The sequence below is a fragment of the Empidonax traillii genome, unplaced genomic scaffold, assembly GCF_003031625.1.
Source record: "Empidonax traillii isolate 1590-97213 ecotype Southwest subspecies unplaced genomic scaffold, ASM303162v1 scaffold1:size7828297, whole genome shotgun sequence".
Taxonomy (NCBI): Eukaryota; Metazoa; Chordata; class Aves; order Passeriformes; family Tyrannidae; genus Empidonax; species Empidonax traillii.
The window spans coordinates 1584600-1607746 of record NW_020955194.1 but is presented as its reverse complement, the minus strand read 5'-3'; the positions used below and the strand labels follow the sequence as shown (position 1 = coordinate 1607746).

Here is a 23147-nt window from a genome sequence, read left to right as displayed (position 1 = left end):
GACCTAGAACACAAATTGCTTCTGCAGAAGCGGCACAACGCTGACAAAGACCCACCATCCTATGATTTCAAACAACTGTATTAGAGAAAAAATGGTATGTTTGAGCATGGGAGGGGATTCAGCCTTAACAAAGCCTTCCTCTTGAGGAACTAAGACAATGGAAATGCTCACATCATGATGCGTAACAAGAAAAGACAATTATAGCTGTGCACTTACATCCCATTTCAGCTATAAGAACTCACATTAGGTATCCTTTGGAACGGTCCAAGCCTGCACTGAAAACAAAACATAAAGGAAAAAAAAAGAAAAGACTGCTATTAAAAATAGATACCTTGATCTATGCCACTATTTAGCACATGGGGTTCAGTCACTTGAATTGTATCATCTTCAGGGTAGAAGTATATTTTACAGTGTCTGATTCTGTAAAGCTCTTGATTTTTGTCAGGCACCTCTTCTTCAAAATAGGCATCAAAACTCAACACCTATTAAAAAAAAATAAATATAAAGCAGCAAAATCTCCAACACTTTTGCAAAATACATCAAATAAACTTGTATAGATTATAAGTAACTAAATGTTGGCATTTCAGGAGGTAGATTTATTTCTCTGAAATGTAAGAACAGAAATCCAAACTAAATCACATAAATTTAACATTTTTTGCTTGGCGTTTTTATTATCACAACATCTAAGCAGAGATGGAACTCTAAAGTAAAGAGATAAATCAAATATAAAACTAGCAGCAGGCTTCTTGGAAAAATCTCTCCAACAAAGCATTTTTGATAACACAATGAGCTACCCAAGTACTGAAGCAAATTTTAAGACTGCTATTTTATGAATTACTGAAAAATAAAGTGCATCATGACAGCAAAGGTTTTACCATTGAGGTAAGAGTTGTTTTTAAGCAGATCCTGAAAGCTTTCAAATGAATGGCACTGAGGATGATCAGAGAAAAATGACATTTTTCAGGAGTCATTTGCAGCTGTGCAATATTGACATTTCAAAATTTACCTGGTTCTGCAATCCAGTGAGTGGGGAAATCTCAGAGAGCACAGCAACTGCTCTTCGTGGACTCTTGCAATAACAATAATGTCAAAAATCCCACCTTCACAGGGGAGGTGCTCAGTGGTTTGTTTATACAGTGGCCTTTATTGTCTGGAAGTCTCAGCTTGAAACTGGCAAACCATTACACAACTTTGGCATTTCTTGGTATCATTTATGGCCTTTAATCAACAAGACCAATTCTGAGGGAACATGCAAGACACATCTACTGGGTAGCACTACATCTACCAGGATGTTTGCTGTGGTAAGTGCAGGAGGGCCCTCCTTAAAACAGGTAACCATCCTGCTGCCTCCAACACATTTGGGTCAAATCAGTGCTAATTTATACCTCATTTTTCATACTGGTTATATTTAACAAATTCATTTACCTTAACTCTTGATTAATCAGACAGACTGAAGCATTGAGAAAAAAGACAACTTAGCTGTTCCCTATGTTTCAACAAACATCTATCAGACCTTAACTTGAAGTGTTTGAAATCCGGTAGGCTGGCTGAGCTCCCTACATGACAGAACACAATGGGTAATAATCTGCACTCCTTTAGCACGTGCCTTTGGGAATCCCAATGCACTTCCATGAATACTGATGACAGAGATTTCAAAACACCTAACGGACAAAAACAACCTCCTTTCCTACATCTGGGGAGAGAGAGCCAGCAGCTTGCCCAGGAGCACAAGAACACCGCCCTGTGTCCTACTCAGACCTCTCAACAGGCCACGTTCCCTTCTCTTGGGCAGATTAGGTGCAAGATTAGAAAAACTCTCCTTCCAGAAATTATTTCAAAGGCTCAGATCCCACTGATTTTCAGCATTCATCAAACAGTATGACAGACACATTTTTGGCATCAACTTTCCAGCACTATGATCATCTACCAGAAGAGAAATAAAATTCAAATTATAATCAAATGACATAAACTGTTACCTGTTAAGCCTGATGGCATTAGATCTTGACACAGAAGAATCTAGACACCATCAATTGTAGCTTGTTTAATTAGTACAACATGAAAGTTTCTGAGCAACCTACAGATTCAGTAGTTGAAAATAAATAAAAAAAATCATCCTGTCCACATTTTTAACTGTGGATTTCATTGTTTAATGTACCAATCACAGAAACATCTGACATACAACAAAGCCAACACAAACTCTATCAAACCTACAACATCTCCTCTTCCTTCCATTTGTCTAAACATTGGTGTAGAGTGCCATTTTTGGTGACCAAGGTGTCCTTCCTGGCCCCCAGGTACTATTCTGGAATGACCAGGAGCTCTGTATAAATCTCTTGAATACTCCAGTGGACTTAAGAGGTACTATGGTGGAACTGCACTGACCATCTTGGGGTTCAGCTGACGAGGATCAGAACTTCACTCCTTGCCCAGCTGCTGATAAGCCATGCAAACATCGGAAACATGGAAAATTCTGTACCCTCTTCTCCCTATTCCGTCAATCCCACTGGAACGTAGACTTTTGAACAAACACACTGCTCAAAAGCCCTCTTTCATTACTGTTCTTCATTTTGTCAATGATCTTCCCTGAGAATGGTTGTCTCACGAGACACCAGTCAGGCTGTTTGCACAGAACTCCAAGCACAGTCTCACCCTTAATACACTGGATTTATTTCTTTCTCTGAGCATTCACCTATGTCCTGGTTTATTCCATTTGAGGAGTTTGTGCAGATTTGCATTTACACTTTATTTTCTTTATACCGTTATCAACATGCTCCTGTACGATTGAAATATTTGCAGCAACCAACTGCAATTTTGCAGATCAGAGCAGGTGATTCAGTGAGGGTGAGGAGGGGAAGGAACAGAAAAGAAGATGACTTACTTTTCATTTTGAAGCAAAGTTAGTGTTAAAAATACTCAAAATGCAACACTTTCTAACTCATGTCTCATCTGCAGTACACTGTTGTGTACAAAGTTCCCATCCCAAGCCCTAAGAAACTAAATGTTACCCATGAAAACCAAAAGTAACAAACATTGAATAAACTCTGTGGCATAAAGTTGGCACAAGGCTTTTCTGGCACCTCTAGTAGCCAAATTACAAACATCATTTCAAGCCCAGGAGGCCCTGTGTGTGTATCTAATTGTAGAAGAAATTAAATTTACACCTGCTTCCTATTAGGCATATGGAATTGCACAAACTATTTCTCAGCGTACTTAATGATGAAGTTTTGTGTCCGTCCTTCCTCCAGTTACTCTGGTACTGCCAAAAGTCAGAGGCCAAAGAAAAATGGTAAGAAAGCAGATCACACTTCAAAAGACAATCACCTGCTCAAACCATTTCTCATGCAGTCCATTCTGCTGAGGCACCAACTGCAGCACCGGAGGACAGAGCTGCATTCCGGGGTCTTTAATAGGGCAGCTAAATTAGTTGGGTAGTCAGCACCCTTTAAGTCTGCAACTAATACAAAAAAAATGAGCCCTCCAGAGACCAATTCCAAACTTGCAAACTCCTGGTCTGCACGGCCCTATGGAGGCACAAACTGATTAGATAAGGAGTGTGAAAAGGCCAGCGGAGCTCCTCTCACCAGCCAAGGCCAGTGCCTGATGCGCAGTGGGAGGTCCCTCTGCCTCCTACCTAACCTTTTTAACCCATAAACTCGGATCCAAGGCCTGCTAAGTTACACATGGCCCTGAGAAGCCAGTACACACCACCTTGTTCCAAGAAGGGTGAAGTTAAAGTAAGTGCAGGACTGGCTGAAACCTTCACACCTCAACACGTCGGAGCAGTTCACACCTGAGCATGTTGCTGAAACCCCTGTGAGCAATAACAGGGATTTCAGAGGCAATGCCAACCAAAGGCATGTGTAGCTGCTCAAGCCTTACACCTTCTTATTGTAGTTCTGCCCTGCCAAAGATTAATGTGTAATTGTACTGCAATTACCTGCATGGCTTCTCTTTTAGAGTAGTAATTACAAGGTTAGCCGTTCTTTCCAAAACTTAAAGGCAGTAATCATTTAGTAATGTAACATTTTGGTGATCTGTTGAATGATTTCTTTTTCTGGATCATTTTCCTTCTCTGATTGCAGGTTTTTTGCTTTTAGAAATAAAACATCACTAAGTAGAACTCAGTGTAAATTTAAACATGGAAAGTAACAAGTATGCTACAGAATTCCTGTCATCACAGATTACAGTTATTGGTAACTCTCTAACTACAAAGGTGTTATTATATTCTTGCAAAATAAAATACAAAAATACTACTTTCAAATTGCTGGGTCTATAATGGCCATAATCTATTACACACGAACAGGTCACACAAAAAAGTTAACAGGACTTTAGGTATGCAAATCCAATGGCATAAGTGAATCCCAAGCACGTTGCATTTCACTGAGTTTAAGGGTTCCCAAGTGTCCATGCACCTTTTCTCCTGGACTAGGTTCTACCTTGCATTCACTCTTACCAGGCTGACAAATAAGTCCTTTACTGTCACCATTGTCATAAAAAAGAAATATGTTGACCACCCCCTTAGTTTGGTTACATCCTGTATAAGATACACCCCAATAGAGAAATATTTTTATATGTTGCTGGATATATGTTTATACTAATTGGCCAATACGTGACTATAATGAAAAAATACCTGGTGCCCCTCTTTTTGTGTACCTAGGAGCTTTTTTTGCATAGACAAAATAATCTTCTGAGATATCTAACTGAATTTCACTTTATACTCTGTCATATTGTAGCTATTCATAAAAAAAAACACAGATACAGATTTCTACATACCTGCTTGTCAAATGCTATCCAAGCTGGAGGATTACTTCCCATCCCTGCAGGAAACTCAGTGTATTTAGGTTTCGGCCTCTGATCAAGTAGTGGTTGACCTCCTATTCCAGGTTTTTCTTCAAACAGCATGGGAACATTATTGCAGTAACCCCAGCGCTGCGGTTTGTGGAAATTTTCTCCCCCTATCTGTCAAAAGTTTGGAAGAAAGAGAGAAAAAATTGCCTGTGTGTTTGTTTTTAAATCCATAATAGTTAACTATCTAGGCAAGGAGGATTAATCACACCAAAGTTTCTCTATAATTATTTTTAATACAGAACCTAAAAACTTGTAACAACTGGAATGCTGAAAGTGAAATTACATTTCTCAGTGGTCAATCTGCCAGTCTTACAGATAAAAATGGAATAATAATCCAGTAATTTACCTAGGCTGAGAGACTCGATGATACTGTTTCCCACACACACTCCTTCCCTGCAACAAGGATGGAGGCACGTGGTAGAAAGAAGCAAGTCACCTCCAAGAGCTGCTGTAAAAGGTGGAGGGGAAAAACCTTTTCTTCAGCTCTCCAGAGGGCAAATGGAAACAGTTCAGCAGCACTCAGAGAACAGCCTGCTCTCGTTACTCACGTCAAAGATCTTATTTGCACTTGTGTCCCCGAGTGCGAAATAAAATCCTCTGTACTAGTGCATACACTTGAATTTTGGGAGGTTGGACCTGAATCAAACAACAGAATATTCATTCCATCTGGGCTTATTTCAAAACAAGGTCTCTGTAGTGATTTGTCTATACTACTACTAATTTTTCAGGCAATTAAGGATGGAGTGCTTAAAAATATAGGAACAACCAACTGCAAAGAAACCCATCTTGCCCACTCAAATTTCTTGGCTGGGGCTGGAGCCAGTCTTCACATGACACAGAAAAGCCTCTGGCCTCACATGAATATCACTCCTGCCTGTAGGAATGTCCTTCCTAAAGAGCTCCCCGCTTTGCTGGCCAGTCCCCTCCAGGAGAAGCAGCTGTGCTGTGCTTGGGCAGCAATTTCCTAACGACCCCAAGTATCAGTCTCATAGGACAGGACAGGGAAATAGGAAAAGCCAACAGAAAGCTCCACTTCCTTCCACGAGCAGCAATCCTGCCTTGTTAGCTGCTCTCACTCTGCTATTCTTCCCTTCCTTGCCCTCTCAAATCCTCAAAATACTTTAGCTGGGAAAGTAGAGAGGAGACATTGGGTAAGGGAGACAGGGAGCACCACAGCTGTGCCCTCCCTCAGCCTGGGCCTGGGTGAACATGAGGGAAGATGAGGCTAAAGGGGGAAGAACTGATGTCATGAGTGAGCACACCAAAGCCCTGGGTACAGGAAAAGGCTGGACAGCAGCAACATTTCTCACAGCAGCACCAGAGCAGGTATGTCAGTAAAGTAGCAGAGGGACAAAATTGCCTCCCCACTACATTTGGCATCACTGATTACCACAGGCTTACATGTAAACCCACTACTCCCCAGAAAAGGGGGAGACAGCCCTAAGTTACTATCATAAATCAAAAAATGGTACAAATAATCGTTTTTCATTATGGCAACACCCAATTGCTCCAAGATAACAACGCACAGCAGTTCTGGGAACAAGTGCAAGCAGTGAAGCAGCAAAAACTGAAAGTACATGAGTAGTTATTTCATTCCGCCAGCATGAAAGAGGGTCAGGAATCTGAAAGGCAGTGAACCACCCTCAAGGTACATAACATTCAGTGCTGGTCTACACAAACTGGAGGTCACAATCTGAATTGCTCCCCTGCCTCAAGGTGCTCCAAACCCAATGACACAGGAGGGAGAGATGCTGACACAAACTGCTCAATCACTGCTTCAGCTTAACCTTTGCTTAAAATACTTCTGCAAGGACGGTGGTATGAAAAAGAATACTTACTATTTTTACGAATTAGTATTTTTAATACCATAATAATCAATGGCCATACCTTGCTTAGGTTAAAAGAAGCTGAGCTAGCCTTTGAAATAGTCACTGCAAAATGAGATAAGGTTCACATTCTGAGGACAGAAACAATCAGGGGTATGGAAGCACGTCCCCAAAAAAAGATATTTAAAAGGTAAGCAATGTTTTGAACAAAGGTGAATAAAAGGGCACATGACAAGTAGCATAGTTTAAAGAACAATACAAAGGGGGAAAACAAGTACTCCTGCACCAAATAACTCAAGAACAAGGGTTCTGAGTAAAAGAGAAAAATCAATACAAGGAAAAGCTTGTGTACTGACTTACCACAGAGCATTGCTCAAGCCAGGAATTTAACCAGACTGAAAAAAAGAATTGTACGTTTGCAGGAATGATGCCCAAAATAAAACATTTCACATCAGCACAGCTTTTTGTGCTCGGATATATAAAATGTCACATCTCAGCCTGCAGTGTCAGCATTGACATTTAAACATCACTCATGTGGTCCTTTCACCCCTTCCTCAGGAAGTGAGTACAGGTGCTCTCCTGGTACCTGAATCTGGAACAGACAGGCACTGACAGGGGCTGGCACCTGCTTTGTAACCCATCTGCACCTGGGATGGTTTCCTCCCTCTCCTTTGGGTGCTTCTCAACTGCCCTTTCTTCTTTTTTTTTTTTTTTTTTTTTTTTTGCAATAGCTTTGCTCCTCAGTAAGCTGATGAAGAGTTGGGGAGAAGTCAGAAAGGAAGGGAGATTCCTGCTTTCATCAGTTCAAATGTAGAATAACTAAAGTCAAGCTGAGTTTTTAAAGGGAAGTTTCTAGGCAAGAACACCTGATTTATACTGAAGGTGCTATAGAACAGATTCACTTGCTGGCACAGCAAGTATTTAATTATTTTCCCCCTCTTACCAAAGCTTGAGTTAGGGAGAAAGGGCCAGATAGAAAAGCAGGGTGAGTTTTCCTCAGCAAAGGAAAGAAAGCTCTTCATGTCCCCAGAGCTTCTTCTAGAAGCATCTGCTGTTAAAATGTTTCTGGGTTTTAGCAAGCTACAGTGTGGTAAAGTGTTCATCAGTTATCCAGGTTTGGTCCTGCTGCCAATTTCCAGAATTTAGGGCTAAAATCACAACATCCTTCACAATTAGATATGAAAAAACCATGGCCAAACAGCTTCAGTTCTGTTAAGAATCTTTTATGGCATTCTTGTAATTTTTTAGGGTTTGACAGAAAGCTTATTTTAAAATCCTAATCAAAGAATTACTTATAATCTCCTGCTCCAAAAAAGCACCCAAATCCATAGGCAAAACAATCTCTTCTAGAAGTTCTGTACAGTTATTTCTTTAAAAAAACCCCAAACAACAATAAAAATAGAAAGTTTAAGAAGAGTAATTATAATTGAAGATCACAAAAGAGAAAAATTACATTTGGGAAACTTCAGCTAATGAACTCAGACCATATCCAGCCTAAAATAGTGACAGATCATGTTACCTCCACAGTAATATAAAATGACTTCTAAAAGAAATCTTTTAGAGTGCAGGGAAAAGCTTGACTGTGTCTGCTGTGCTAATGCAGCTACACTGAGCAGGCTGTAGATCTGCTGAACAAAGCTGGACATTTTCTGTGCAGTGAGCCTGAAAAATATCGAGGATACATTCAATAGTGACTAATGCAAAGGTCAGGGTTCTCTGACTGCAGCTCTGGCTTTGCAAACTCAGCCACTGCAGTCCCTGGGGAAAGCTGTCTTGTGCTCGCTCCATCCTGCTCTGTAACAGTAACAGCAAACTCATCAGGGAGCTGCACATTCCAGCCGAACCAAACACACCTGGAAATGTCTGCAGTGATGGGGGAGCCCTCAGTGGCACACCCTGTCCCAGGAGCCACATGTTTTCAACCCAGTCCCACAAGGAGTTGTGGCAGAAGTCACTGGTAGCAGCCCAGTTCTCTACCTCATATCTATTTTTAATTCCCACTGTGCATGCCCTGCTCAAATCCTGGATCAGGATGAACTGTGGCACTTCTGAACTGTTCTAGGCTGGTGAGAGAGTCTCCTGATTAGGAGATAAATGGAGATAACGGAGCAATGGAGATAAATGCAAATGCTGCCCACTGTGCTGCTCAAATATGGATTTTAAACTCTTCTATCGTCTCTGCCTTGTTGCAGAGGCCTCAGGACGTTCAGAGGTTAAGTGGCACTGCCAGAGGAACACGTTAAGACCCAGCAACTCTGGTGCCCTTCTAAAACATCACAGATCAAGGTGCATCAACACTAACAGCCTGGGTGAGCACAGGAAAGACGTGGATCTTTTGGAGCAGGTCCAGAACAAGGCCACAGGAATGATGAGAAGGATGGACACCTCTCCTATAAGGACAGGCTGAGACAGCTGGGGTTGTTCAGCCTGGAGAAGGGAAGGCTCCAGGGAGACCTTATTTTGGCCTTTCAATACTTAACAGGGGATTCTAAGAAAGATGGGGACAGGCTTTTTAGCAGGGCCTGTTGAAATAGGACAAGGGGTATAGTTTTAAAATAAAAGAGGGCTAATTTAGGTCAGATATGAGAAAGAAACATTTTACAGTGAGGATGGTGAAACACTGGAACAGGTTGACCAGAAAGGTGGTGGATTCCCCATTCCTGGAAACATCCAAGGTCAGATTGGACAAGACTCTGAGCAACCTGATCTTGTTGGATATGACCCTGCTCCTGGCAGGGGGTTGGACTGGAGGATCTTCAAAGGTCTCTTCCAAGTCAAACCAACCTGTGATTCTACTGGCTTGCTCTTACTGCCTGAACCGGTACAGCCCGAGAGAAGACAGTAGATGGGTAAAGTAAAGAATCCAAAATGAAACCATGAGGAGCAGCGACTGGAAGATTTGGGCCTGGGGGTTGTGAGCAAACAAGATTACTTATAAAGAAGTTTGCAAATGTTCTGTCAAGGAAAACTATGCCCCTTTTTGGTGCCAATGATAACAGAGCAGCAGAAAATACTTAAGCCAGGAAACACAGAGACAGCGACAGCAGCACAGTTGAGCAATTCCAAACTCCTGCAATAAGCAAGGAAGAAGTGGAATCTCTGCTGTGCCACTGAAGTTTGCAACAGAAACTGGTATTTTCAAGGATGTATTTTCCCCTGAGATCTATAAACTTACTGGCTGATTCTCTAAGAAATGCCATGCAGAATTGATGCACGGAATTCTCTCTCTGAGAGGGACTTCAAACCTCAGGCAAGAAAACACACTGGTCAGTCAGCACTTAGCGAAGCTGACCCATGTGAATATGTGGTCCTCTCCACTGGCTGCTGACATAAGGCAAGGACATCAATCTGGAATCAAAAGGAGCAGCTGCCCTTGAGAATGGGAGGCAGACCAGGAACACTAACAAAGTTAGTACTTGTGTTGTAACCAGTGTCATCCCTAACATGGTCCAGGCTCCAAGTGCACAAACTTTCTCTTGCAGTAACAGAGTAAACCTATCACATGCTGCCTTTCCACTGAATGCAGAATTAAACATGGTTACCAAGACCTATCCCAGCAAAGAGGCAACACACATAGAACTTGTATGGACAAAGCTGAAAATGTCATCACTGCACAATTTCAATACCAGTTGGGCTCTGCAGGCAGAAGCCACAGTACCAAGGTCTCCCTGTGGCTTTTAAACGTTGGCTTCAAAAGCAGGTACAAAAGAAAAGAACTGAGGAATTCCCTTTTTCAATGGGATGCAACAGGTAGAAATTTCCAAGTGAGTAACCCACATGTTACTGTTTGAGAAAATAAAGAAATTAATAAACTTTTTAATGCAACGAGGTGATAAATGTTGTGTAAGTACCACGCCCTGCCACTGCCAGGCCAACAAGGGCATTTGTCTAAGGCATTTGCCATGACAGAGGAGCACCAGACAGGGGCACTCCCAACACTGACCTTCCCAGCCTCAGCAAAGGGGAAAGGAACAGGAGTTTTAAAAAGAGCTCAAGGGTGTTTAATTGATGGATGGACTTATGTGTACACAAAATTACAAAATACTGTAATTTTGATTTTAAAGATATTTGAAAAAATAGAGGTGGTTCCTTTCTCTCTCTTTGCAGACATGAGATATTTTATGCTCCTGACACCTTCTGCTGTCGTTTTTCTCCAGGTCATCGAGCCAACCATCAAATGTGGCACTGCTTGGGCTGTGCCTGTCACTTTCATCCCTGCTCTTTGTTTGGCACAAAGGAAACATTATCTTACGTTCCCATAGGAACCACTCCATCAGTTTTAGAAGCACCTATCACCTCCCTGCGTTTCCCTCCAGTTTCATCACCAGCTGGGATGCCCAAGCAGCAAGATTTTGCCCCAGCTGCACGGGAACACAGTGGCAGCATCGCTCTCGGGGGTGTTGCTGAACTGGGCACCTGTCACTTGCAGTTAAGGGAGGGAAAAATGGGAAAAACCAGGCAGAAGGTGCTGCCTTTCACTGTGCCAGCACCACGGGCAGCTCAGAGCTGCCTGGCCTCGCTGCCCTCACTCCTGGTTGGAGAGGAAGCAACTCTGCTCCTGGCTGGAGAAGAATTCAGCATTCCCAGTAAAGCAAGCTAGAAGTAATAATGATCATAATGGAGGGTAATACAAAGGCCACAGGCTCTCAGATCCAGAGAACTAAGTGCTGTGAAAAGATTTCTCACTCCCCATTTGTCACTGTCATCCCAATGCCTTGGAGTCAGACTATGTGGCCCTCGTTGCCTTAAAGCCCTGATTATTCGGAGGCAGCTCAGCCACCTTATTAAACACATCCAAGGCAGACAGAACACGCATGTGCTTCCCTTCTGCTGCCTCCCCTGGGCCTGTAGATAAGGCAGGTGGAAGCATCAGGGGCAGAAAAAAGAGGATTGTACAAGTAACTTGAACATTGGAATTAATACCCATAATTATAAACCAAGGGCTGACAGGAACAGCAATCCCTTGTCCTCTATGAGTCCTTCTTCAAGGAATGCTCTGCCACTGTTTTTTTAGCCCAGTAAGAGACACTGACAGTGATGCTCAGAGTCCTAACAGGTGAAAATACTTTCTTCCTTTTTTAAATTTATCTGTAGCAGTGACACTTTTTTCCCCTTTATATGCTCTTCTCAGCCTCTCATTCATGGAGCTATATGAAAATAAAATTAAATCTAACAGCCAACAACAACTAAGTGGAGATCAGAGATGCTTTTCAATAAAGGTTAGTTATAATTATTAAGTCCACTGTCTCGAGGACTGACAAAAAGAGCAATCTGGAGCCCTAAAAAGGGTACAACCATGGTTTTACAATGCTGTCTTGTGGAAATTATGACAGCTTTCACACCTTTAGTTCTCATAACATACTCACTGTGTGCACTTCAACAGGGGGTGTCCAACACTCTCTATAATGTAACTCTTCCCAAGCATGTAAAGTTAAATTAAATCATTTAAGTGAAATTGAAATTTGGAGACCACTAAAGTCACAGATAACACTGAGCTGCTTCCACCCAGCAGGCACCAGTGGCACACACCTATTTCAGTGTTGCTGATGGGTGTGCTTAGCAACCACCTCAAGTGTTATACACACAACCAACTCTTTACAATACAAATTCCAGTTCAGCAAGAGAGACTGAGAATTCAGAAAGAAAGTCTGCAGTTTAATTTGCCTCCTGAAAGCACCAACTACAGTGCTGTGCATGAATCCTCCCTTTATTCCCTGCACTGCTTCACAGTACAGATTGTGTTCAGCAAATTTCTAGCTATCCTTGATGAACAAGTTTGAAGTAGTGATGGCAGCCTTCTCTTTTGTTTGCTAGGCTAAAAATACCATCTTATCTATTCAGCCTGCCATTGGTATTAATAGCATTGGCAACTGTGAAACACTGTGTTTGCATCCATGGCATTCCCCTGCTCTGCAAAGACTTTGGCTTATGCAGAGGATACCTGTCTCTCCCTGGTTTGCTGTTGGAGATGTAAAAAGAGCTCAAACTGCCCCACAGCAGCTGCCAGAACACAGAATGACACAATCAATTAATTAGGTTGGGAAAGACCTCTGAGATCAAGAAGTCCAACCTTCGACCAATCACCACCTTGTCAATCAGACCACGGCACTGAGTGACACGTCCAGTCCTTCCTTAAACACATCCAGGGACGGTGATGCCATCACTTCCCCGGGCAGCCCATTCCAATGTTTAATCACCCGTTCTGTGAAGAAATTCTTCCTGATGTCCAACCTAAGCCTTCCCTGGCCCAGCTTAAGACTGTGTCCTCTCATCCTGTCACTGGTTGACTGGGAGAAGAGGCTAAGCCTATCTGGCTCCAAACTCCTTTGACTGAGTTGTGGGGAGTGATAAGGTCATCCCTGAGCCTCCTCTTCTCCAGGCTGAACACCCCCAGCTCCCTCAGCTGCTCCTCACAGGACACAGCATTTTGTTTGCTATGATAAAAACACCATATTATCTATTCAGCCTGCTATTGGCACTAACAGTATTGAAACACCACATCACCATCTCTGGCATCACCACATTCTGCAAAGAATTTTTCCTTCATATAGAAAGTATGTGTCTCTCCCCGTTTTGCTCTGCCAGAGATCGAACAAGAGATCCAACAGCCCCACAGCAGCTGCCAGATCACAGAATCTATTAGGTTGGAAATCGAGATCATCAAGTCCAATCCATGACTACTCACCACCATCTCAACTAGACCATGTCACTGAGTGCCAGGTCCAAACCTTTCCTTAACCACTTCAAGGACAACGACTCTACCACCTTCATGGGCAGCCCATTCCAACTTCTAATCACCCTTTATGTGAGGTAATTCTCCCTGATGTCCAATCTAAACCCGCCCTGGCCCAGCTTAAGACTGTGTCCTCTTGTCCTGTCGCTGTCTGCCTGGGAGAAGAGGCCCCACCTGGCTGCCCACCTACCTACCAACCTCCTCTCAGGTGGTTGTAGAGAGTGATGAGGTCACCCCTTTTCTCCAGGTTAAACACCCCCAGCTCTGCTCCTCAACCAGACCATGTCACTGAGTGCCACATCCAGTCTTCCCTTAAACACGTCCAGGGATGGCAACTCCACCACCTCCCTGGGCGGTCACTTCCAACGTCTAATCACCCTTTCCGTGAAGAAATTCTTCCTGATATCCAAGCTAAACCCCATCCCCTGGCGCCGCTTAAGGCCGAGACCCTTCCGTGCTGCCGCACAGCATCCGCACCGGGCCCGGGGGCACCTGCCGGGCCGGGACACGGGGAGAGGCCTCGCCATGGCCGGGGCCGCCTCCGGCAGCGCCCCCGCGGCAGGGGGGGCGGCGGGGCCGTGCGGGCAGGCGGGGAAGGGGCTGCCCTGGGTGTCACTCACGTTGCGGCGGAAGGAGAAGCCGGGCAGGAGCGGCAGCGCCATGGCCGCCCCACCCGCCCCGGGCGCCGCTGCCGGGATACGGGCCGTGACGTCACGGTGGGAGTGACGTCACGGGGCGCGGGGCTGGTCCCGGTCCGATCCCCGGGATACGGCGGGGATGGAGGGATGGAGAGATGGAGGGATGGAGGGGGCAGTGCCCTCCCGCCCTCCTCCTGAGGAGCCGAGGGAGTGCAGGGGGAGCCCACAACGGGGAGGGGAAGGCGAGTCACGGTTAGCGACCCTTGGGGGTGAACTAGAACTAAATACATCCTATAATATATAAAATATTTTTGTTTATTTGTGCATATAATATATCTATATATAAAATATATACACATATAAAAATATATATTATAGATCTATAATATATAAATATGTTATATATAATAAATAATATATAATATATAAAATTAATTATAATATTGTATTATAGATAATATAATTATAATAGATGCAATATAGTATTCTATTACATATAATAATTATATATAATAATTATATATATTATATAATATACATTATCTATTATCTATTTTCTATTATACATTATCTATTATCTATTATATATTATATGTATATTAAATATATATTATATACTTTATGTATTATATATTATACATTTTTCATATATATACTTATATATGCATATATGCACAAATATATGAAATATGTATTATATAAGTGCATAAATATATATTTCATATACTCTGTATGAAATATGAAATGTATTTTTTATATAATATGTAAGTATAGTATGTATAAATTCTACATCTGTAACACATATTACCTGTAACATTTTTATCATATTTATTGTATATGTTACACAATAATATATAATATATATCACTGTTTTATATGATATACAATAATATGTTTTTTATATATTATACACACTATCATTAAAATTCTAAGAATTATTTATTATACATTGTTATATATAGTATATTGTTTTATATATATTATATATATTATTTTTTATACATTATTATTTACTAAATGCTAAATACATACTAAATCCAACATGCATGCTAAATCTGTTTTCTTTAGTTTTTCACAGTTCGTGGCTGTTTTCATCAGGAATCTCTCAAAATTTGGAGAAAAGGGGGCTCTGGGGTGACCTTGTCGCTCTCCACACATGCCTGAAATGAGGTGGGAGGTGAGGTGGGGGTTTGGCCTCTTCCCCCGGGTAATCAAGGATAGGACAAGAGGACATGGCCTCGAGCTGTGGGGAGGTTTAGGTTGGACATCAGGAGTAATTTCTTCATAGGAAGGGTTGTTAAACACTGGAAGAGGCTGCCCAGGGATGTGGTGGATTCATCATCCCTGGAGATGTTCGAGGAATGCCTGGATGTGGCACTTAGTGCTGTGGTCTAGTTGACAAGCTGGTGATGGGTCAAAGGTTGGACTGGATGATCTCAGAGGTCCTTTCCAACCTAAGTGGTTCTGTGATTTTGTGAAAACGTGCCTCAGTCCCAAAACCTTGCCTTGTCACCTCGCTCTCTCCCACGTGGTAAAGCGCAGTGACCTCACTGGACATGGTCCCCCCCTCAAGTGCCTCTGGAACTGGGGTCACAGATGGGGCAAATCCCACCTCATTTATGGCTTTCTGCACCAATTAATTTTTAATGTTTTTCGTGTTGTGACTGTTACACAGCGCATTTTACTCTGGGGCCCTCGTGGGCTTGGGGGAGGGGGTTGTGTGGGATGCTTTTACAGCTTTTCCTTTGGTTTTTTTTGCATTTTTTAGTCCACTGGGACATTGAAACTGGGTCAGTGGGTTTCCACCTTCTGGTTTCCCAAGTGCTGTGTTGAGCATTTGCATTTAGTGCGGAAAGGTAAACATTTTAAATGTATTTTAATTGAAGATAAGAGGAACCGTCATTTTAATCACATTCATTTCGTGAAGTGGGTGGTATTATGCTCAAATTTAAATTTCAAACAGAAAATACACCGAGAGTTTCTCACGGATGGCTTGTAGGGGGGAAGGGTTGTTTCTTTCTTTAATGGTAGTAACATTTTCCTTGTTAATAAGGGAGGGTGCATTCCAGATCGCTTCCAAAGCCAGCTCCAGAGAACAGCAACTGTGCTATGTTATGTTCCTCCTGTTCATTAATATATTTTTTTTTAACTAGAACTGCTTTTCACAGAAAAATGAGTTTATGGATAAAGCAGCTTAAACCTAAATATTCCAGTTCTGATCTACTGTCTCGGAGGAGCTGTACTTCACTTGCTTAATGTCCTTATTCTCATAGATGGAGTGGATCTCCCATGCCATATTTCATACTCTGTGATGCAACAGACCATGAAATTCCCATAACATATCATCCCTCCTCCCTGAAACAGAGGCTCGTGGAACAGCATGGGTGATGTGTTCAGTCTGAATGAGCCTGAGAGGGACTCCCTGTACAGTTCCCAGTTCTCTGAGTTGGTATTTAGCCAAAAATATTCTGATTTCAAAACCTGCGATTTCAGAGGAAAATTCTTTGGGTTTTTTTTTGTTTGGTTGGGTTTTGGTTTGGGGTTTGTTTTGGGGTTTTTTTTGCCAGAGGTTTGAAATGGGAAAGGAAGGAAGGGAGGGAGGAAGGGAGGAAGGAAGAAAGGAGGGAAGGAGGGAAGGAAGGAAGGAAGGAAGGAAGGAAGGAAGGAAGGAAGGAAGGAAGGAGGGAAGGAAGGAAGGAAGGAAGGAAGGAAGGAAGGAAGGAAGGAAAGGAAGGAAAGGAAGGAAAGGAAGGAAAAGAAGGAAAGGAAGGAAAAGAAGGAAAATAAGGAAAAGAAGGAAAGGAAGGAATGTCCTGTTAGGTTTTCATGGCTCGTTACATAGCAGGGTGGTTGAAATATCTTAATGCCCTTGTGATATCAATAATAAACTGGTGCTCCAAGGTAGCACGGGCAGAAGCTCTGGGTTGAAAACATGCAAAGGGAAGAGCATCACTGCTGGAGGAAGGTCAGTGAAATGCAGAGCACCAGCAAAGAGTCCAGCGCATTTCCAGCAGAAAATCCTGTGAATTGTCCCTAACTTTCAGGTCAAATCTTTCTGCGCAGGATTACCTCTGCCTCACCCAGTAAAGGAGCCATGGGGAGCTGTGGAGAAGGGGAGCATCTCCCTTTTGCACCAAAGCACTGCTGCAATTCACTGTTTTCTACCAGTCTTCAATCATTTTTTGGCTTTGAAAAGCAAAGGGGGTGGAAAAAAGGAGTATAATCTACTTTAGAACAGAATTGCTTTTTTCTACATTACCTTCTCTTTGGGGTTTCTCTCACATGTTTATCTTTTTTGTTCCTTGCTGTATTCACTCAATAGTACAGACCGAGTGAAAACAAATTAATTTTAATGCCTTTTCTGGGAAAAATAAAAGTACTCCAGGAAAACCAATTTTGATAAAAGCTTTTTATTAAATGAAGATTGTTAATGACAACAACAGCAAGCAGCTGGCAGTAGTAAATTAACTGTGTCTTCTGACTACTCTGCCGATGATAGTGGTGGAGGTACATAGGACTGCATTAGCTGTGCAGTTCAAAGGAGGAAGAAAGCAGGGGGGAAACTAAAGCTGGGAAAAATATGGAAAACACCATTTTTGTGATAAAAAGACAGTAATTCTAGTCTCTTTATATTGGGATTGAGTTTAACTAGCAAACTTGAAATGAGTAGGGGGTTTCAAACTGTAAATGAGCAATGCAAAACTTTTTAAAGAGGTCCAATTTTTTTTTAAATTCTGTTTTTTGCTCTGACCAAATTCTGTTGGCTCCAGGCTTGCTAGTTCATTGGTTTGAGTGGAAGACCAGGTCTTCCACTTCCAACTTGTGTCTGTCTAGAATAGGAAAGTTTAGAAAGATGAAGAGACCAGGGAAGTTTGACTGAAATCAGCATAACTTAGTGTCACTTGTCTGTGAAGACATCTCTGTTGCTGTCATACCTGTGACTTCATCCTTTCCTTGGGAGTGGTTTTACAGACCATGTTAAGGCTGGGCTGTCCAAAGTCAGAGCAGTCCTTAAAAATATTGATTCCTTATGTTTTCCCACTTCTTTTATTACCTCATTCATTTTGATTTCACCAGTCAATGAGCATGTAGACCACGAACATACTCATTCAGTGGCCAGAAAACAATGCTGAGACCACAGTATTTGGCTGCAGCTGTGGAGTGATCCACACAACTCAAACGGGGGAAATTGGGCAGCTGTAGGTCTGTGCTGGCCATGTACCACACAGGTGCTTGGTGCAGGATTCCTGCAGCCCCTACTGCCCCAGGAAGGCAAAATGTGAATTTCTATGGCTCATGGCCCGTCACATTTTTTTTTCCTAGTGATGCCATAGGGGATAGGAGAACAGAAGAGTAGTTAAATCCAGTCAGGTCTCACTGGAGGGTTTCCTTAGCTGGAATGACCTTTCCATGGCCAATTACTCCGATTCATCCTGTCCTAACGAGGCGTGTTTGCACATCAGTCACCTTGCTCAGAGCTGCCATGGCTCTTGGAGAAGCGAGGGATGAGGGTGGGAGCTGTAGTACCCCTACTGGTGCACCCTCCCTGGCACAGCCTATGTGCTGGGGGCCGTGAAGAGGGCTGGGTTTCCTCCCTTTCTGTCCCCATCCCGTCACACCATCACAAACTCATCTGGAAACTTGACGGGAGAAGTTTGCTGTCTCACAGAACAGGCCTGGTGGGCGTGTTTCACTGTGCTGGGCCTGTTTAAAGCGTTTTGAAGTTCCCACTCATCTGATAGCCAGCTCTTATTTACATAAGGTGTGAGCTTCTCAGGGATATTTGCAGTCAGCCTGACTTCCTTGTCTTTGAAATCGGGGAGAATATGAGGGGCTGCTTTCCTAAGTCCCCCCACACTTGGGAAAGGACATGGAAAACGAAATATTCCGGGCCTGGTAGATACCTCAGAGTTGCCCCCGCTGCATATATTCAGTGAGATCTGCAGTACAGAGTAGCTGTTCTGTTCCTCTTCACCCTCCTTATGTGGGCTGATCTGAGATGCAGGCATGCTAGTGAAGTGAACCTGACAGAAGAGCCTCTAATTTAATTCAGAAGCAGAATGCAGATTTTTAATTTTTTTTTTTTTTTTCAATTTAACTGTAGGCACACATTTAATACAGCATGCAGTGGTTGCTGGGAAGAGTGGGAAAAACTCATGATAAGTAACACAACTCACACACTGATGGGAGGAAAGTACGAGCGCGGCACTCGGCGGCAGCGTAACCGCGTCAAAGCGCGGCTGAGGCCTCGAGTTTTATCGTCACCTGCACCTCCCTCCCTCCAGGTAACACCTATTTTGGGGTGAAGACAAATCCCTGGGGAACACAAAACTCCTGTGGCAGAGAGGCACAGTGACTCTCACAGCCTGACAGGGCAGCCACCCCTGGACAGCCCCACGAATGTCAGGAAAATGCTGCTGTCGGAAAATGACAGTGTCGGGCACTGCAGGATGGGGAGTTGAACTCCTTTACTCCTGACCTTTCTGGGAGGTTGATGGGACTGAACCCATCCATGTCACGAACATTTCCTGACTTTCCTCGCACACTGCCTTCCTGACAAAACTGAAGGGTTTGGTTCAACAGAAATGTTGATACACCTTCCCTCCTTTCCAGCAGTGGTGTCATTTGCCAGTAGCCTGACTCTCCATGCCTGTTGTCAAAGGTGTCTCATCCAGCCGATGAGGCACCTCAAGACACTGAAAAACCCCAGCCCTGGCTCTGTTCAACCAGCCTTTCCAGTCTTCTTCCTTGTGCCTAGGAAAATTCTGTCGGCGTTTCTCCAAGTCTTGCGAGTTGCCTTGAGGATACGCCATGAGGCTGCATGACTGATCGATCCCTCCCTCTTTTCCCATCCTCCATTTTCAAGCTTATCTTTTCAGCTGATGGATAAAACAACAACAACAACAACAAAAAACACCCAACAATTTTTAAAATTCCCATGGCAATAAATAGATAGAGAGATTACAGTCAATTACCAGAAACTGCTATTGATCAAGGCTGGTTTAGAAGTATACTTGCTTTCTACGATCAAGCTTACAATACAATTTCCCCTGCCTTCAGCATCTATTTCAATTAAAATGAGAGGGGAGAAAATACCACTTACTTTAAATAAAAAGCTTTCAAGCTATTCTTGCAGGCTGCTTTGAGGATCTAGGACAGATCAAAGCTGCTTTGAGAATTCATCCATTCTGCTTCAATATATGATACCTCATTGTCCATAGGAAAAAATTAAGGCAGTATTAGATATCAAAGCAGCAAGTGCATTTTGGGTTTTCTAAGTAGTGGTCTCAAAACTGATGAAGCCTGCCAGAATAATAACAGAACAGTAATCCCCCTCCATCACAGAGGCCATGGCAATTGCAGGCACCACATCAGAAACTGTTTCTTAATCAAGCTCTGTCTTAATGGTAGTTAGGTCATCTGTTTGGATCAAAAGTCTTGGTCAATACCAGCTTCTCAAAAGTGACTGAAATCAATCAGTTATGAATAAGTTAGGAATCGAGGTTTACCCCAAACCTAATCCCTTTGCTGATTAGGACTTTATTCTGACTTCCAGCCTAAAGGCATTCATGGGAAACAGATCCTTTTGATCCTTGTTTTGGCACTGCCCTTTGAATAATGTGTCTTTTTTGCTGTTCGAAGCCTCCTCCTTACGTAACTGCAGATAGCAATCACATCTCCTTTCAGCTTTGGGCCAAGTTTAGAGAACCAGACTTTTTGGCACACTGCTTATGTGATAGTTCATCTTCCTTCTGAACTCCCAGCTCTGCTTTTCCCTCTGCCTGCTCCCGCCCGAGCGTGTCTTCCTTGAATAAAGGTATCTATGCACAATAACCTAAAAAAACTCTCTCTCACCAAGGTGCTGCACTGTTCCCTGTCACTCTCATCTCTGCTGTTGCTCTGCTGTGTCTTCTCAATATTTCTTTCTCCTTTCTTTCTGCTTTCCTAGGTCTGTGCTTCCTCCTGCCCCCTCTCATTCCCACTTGTACCGCTTTAGTTCTGCTTCTTTTCTCCACTGATGCTTTTCCTGTCGAAGGCCAAAATAAGTGAGAAAAGTGTCGGGTCCTCCTTTCCAAACCTGTTGATTGAACGTGCTGAAGAATAAGTGATCCATGGGGAATAGGATTTATTGGGCTGTTAACTTGAATGGAGCCGTCTGGTTCAGCCTGCTGAGCTTCTGAGCACAATTTCTCTCTGCAAGGCTCCACCGCTGCTCTCCCTCTCTCTAAATGTACTTCGAAGGGCTTTTGTATCAGTGTGTGAGGAGTATGGGTAAGACCTAATTTAGGGCATGGGAGAAGGAGACTTCACCATCTATCAGAGGTGTTTTCATGCCCTTAAAATGTATTTTTCAAGGCAACTGCTCCTGGTGCTTCATGGCTATATTGCCTTCCATCCTTTGGAATTAGAGCTGCTGTCCTGACAGGGTTTTGTCTTTCTTTGGAGGCAACCTGTGTTAGCAAAGAAAGGAATGTCTTCACCCAAAGTTCATTTTGAACTTGTGATTAAAATCAATCCTTTTTATGAAGGAGGTACCTGTTTTTCTATGTTTCTACCTAAAGATGGGACAAACTCCAGATCTTGTCAATTAAAGAATAAAGAAGGTTTAAGTGAGAGATGAAACCCTTCTGCCATGCCAGGGCACTACATTAGCTGGTCATTAGCATGTTCCACACCATATTTGTTTTTGTGTGATAAATGCTGTAGAGAGGTTAGTTGACAATTAAATAAAGGAGTTGAGGTCAGATACTTAAGGGAATATTTAAGGGAACTGGTACAAAAACTACCGTGAGAGTTGAGACTGTAACAACCTCGACAGCGTCCCTTTAAATTACACTTAATAAATACCAGGCAGCTGAAATGCTCTGTGGTTGTGCATATATTTGTAACAAACGGTTGCACAAATATTTGGCTCCTAACGATGAACTAAATGGTATGACATTTGCCAGGGAAAATTAATTACTTTAACGTGTGTTGTATAAAATATGAGATAATCATGTAACCTATGTGTATGCTGTAAGAGTGTTCCTGAGTTATTACCAAAGGAAATTTATGAGAAATAAACAAGAAATAGTCAGAGATGCTGTAAATGTCATGTTATGCTCAAGGGCCTTTTGCGGCTGAATAATTTTTATGTGGATGAGGAGGACGGGATCACGCTGTGAAAAATCAAGTTAGAATGAGTTAATCTTTGTATTTGCACATAATTTTATTGGTATTTAATGTAGCTATGATGTTTCTGTCTCAAATTGTAGGGACAGTTCATAGAGAAGATGACAAGATCAAATCAGACTGAACTGAGTGATCCAGTGTGGTCTCAGCATCAAATTTTAAGCTGTCTGTGTTCAAGAAGAAAAGCTGCCTATTAAAGAAATGAGAAATAAAGTGGTCCTGATAGTCCAGTCATGGCTGCTGGTTTGGGCAAAGCCGTACTGCCTAATTTATGTGACTTTTTGGAAAGGTGAAGTCATCCCCCTTGGAGGTCTTGCCTTCTCTGCGCAGCTCTCATGTCTCACAGGCAGGGAAGGTTCAGCGACTGCCACAGCTCTGCCCTTTCCCCTCCCACCAGGATGCTCTGCAGAGTCTGCATGAGGCTGTGTACAGGAGGAAGGAGTGGAAAGCAGTGAACTGGAGAAATATGAACTGGCGAGGGAAAAGCAGATACACACATTTCTTCTCAGACAAGGAGTGTAGAGCGAGACAAACCCAATCTCTAAATAGCAGCAGGGAATAATGCGGTAACAAAATCGCATCCATTACATTCTTCTTCTTTCCCCCAGCCAAGAAACTCAGATAGATGAGGGTCTTTCTTGAGCAGATAGCAGAATAATTCAAACAAAGCCAGGGTTGATTGGTTTGGGGGAGGGTCTTTAATTACTCCCATAGTTCTAAAGAACAAGATAAACTAGGGCACAGCCCGCTCAGCAAGTGTCACTGGCATTTTTCAGGCAGCAATACAGAAAGCAGCTTCCCAGGTGGTGATCCTGGAGTCCTGGAGTTCCTACCATGGGAGAGAAGCAGCTGGGGAGTGTGAAGGTGGAGAACAATCTTGGTGAGAGATTTACAGGATTTGTAAGCCTCAGACAGTGAAGGAAGGACATC

General features: G+C 42.9%; 1 protein-coding gene and 1 long non-coding RNA gene across 2 annotated transcripts in view; one reads left to right on the top strand and one right to left on the bottom strand.

Moving 5' to 3' along the window:
* EFHC2 (EF-hand domain containing 2) overlaps window positions 1–14116 on the bottom strand; it is a 58422-nt gene extending 44306 nt beyond the window's left edge. The window contains exons 1-3 of the mRNA XM_027881583.1: window positions 14028–14116; window positions 4774–4959; window positions 332–482 (exon numbers count right to left, since the gene is read on the bottom strand). Of these exons, the coding sequence (XP_027737384.1) occupies window positions 332–482; window positions 4774–4959; window positions 14028–14069 (379 nt within the window). The 5' untranslated portion in view covers window positions 14070–14116. The remainder of the gene's footprint in view (window positions 1–331; window positions 483–4773; window positions 4960–14027) is intronic.
* A 1695-nt stretch (window positions 14117–15811) lies between these two features.
* LOC114056454 lies at window positions 15812–22451 on the top strand. Its single transcript, XR_003571011.1, has 2 exons — window positions 15812–15901; window positions 22301–22451. It is a non-coding gene; the product is annotated as an uncharacterized LOC114056454 (long non-coding RNA).
* Window positions 22452–23147: the final 696 nt, after the last annotated feature.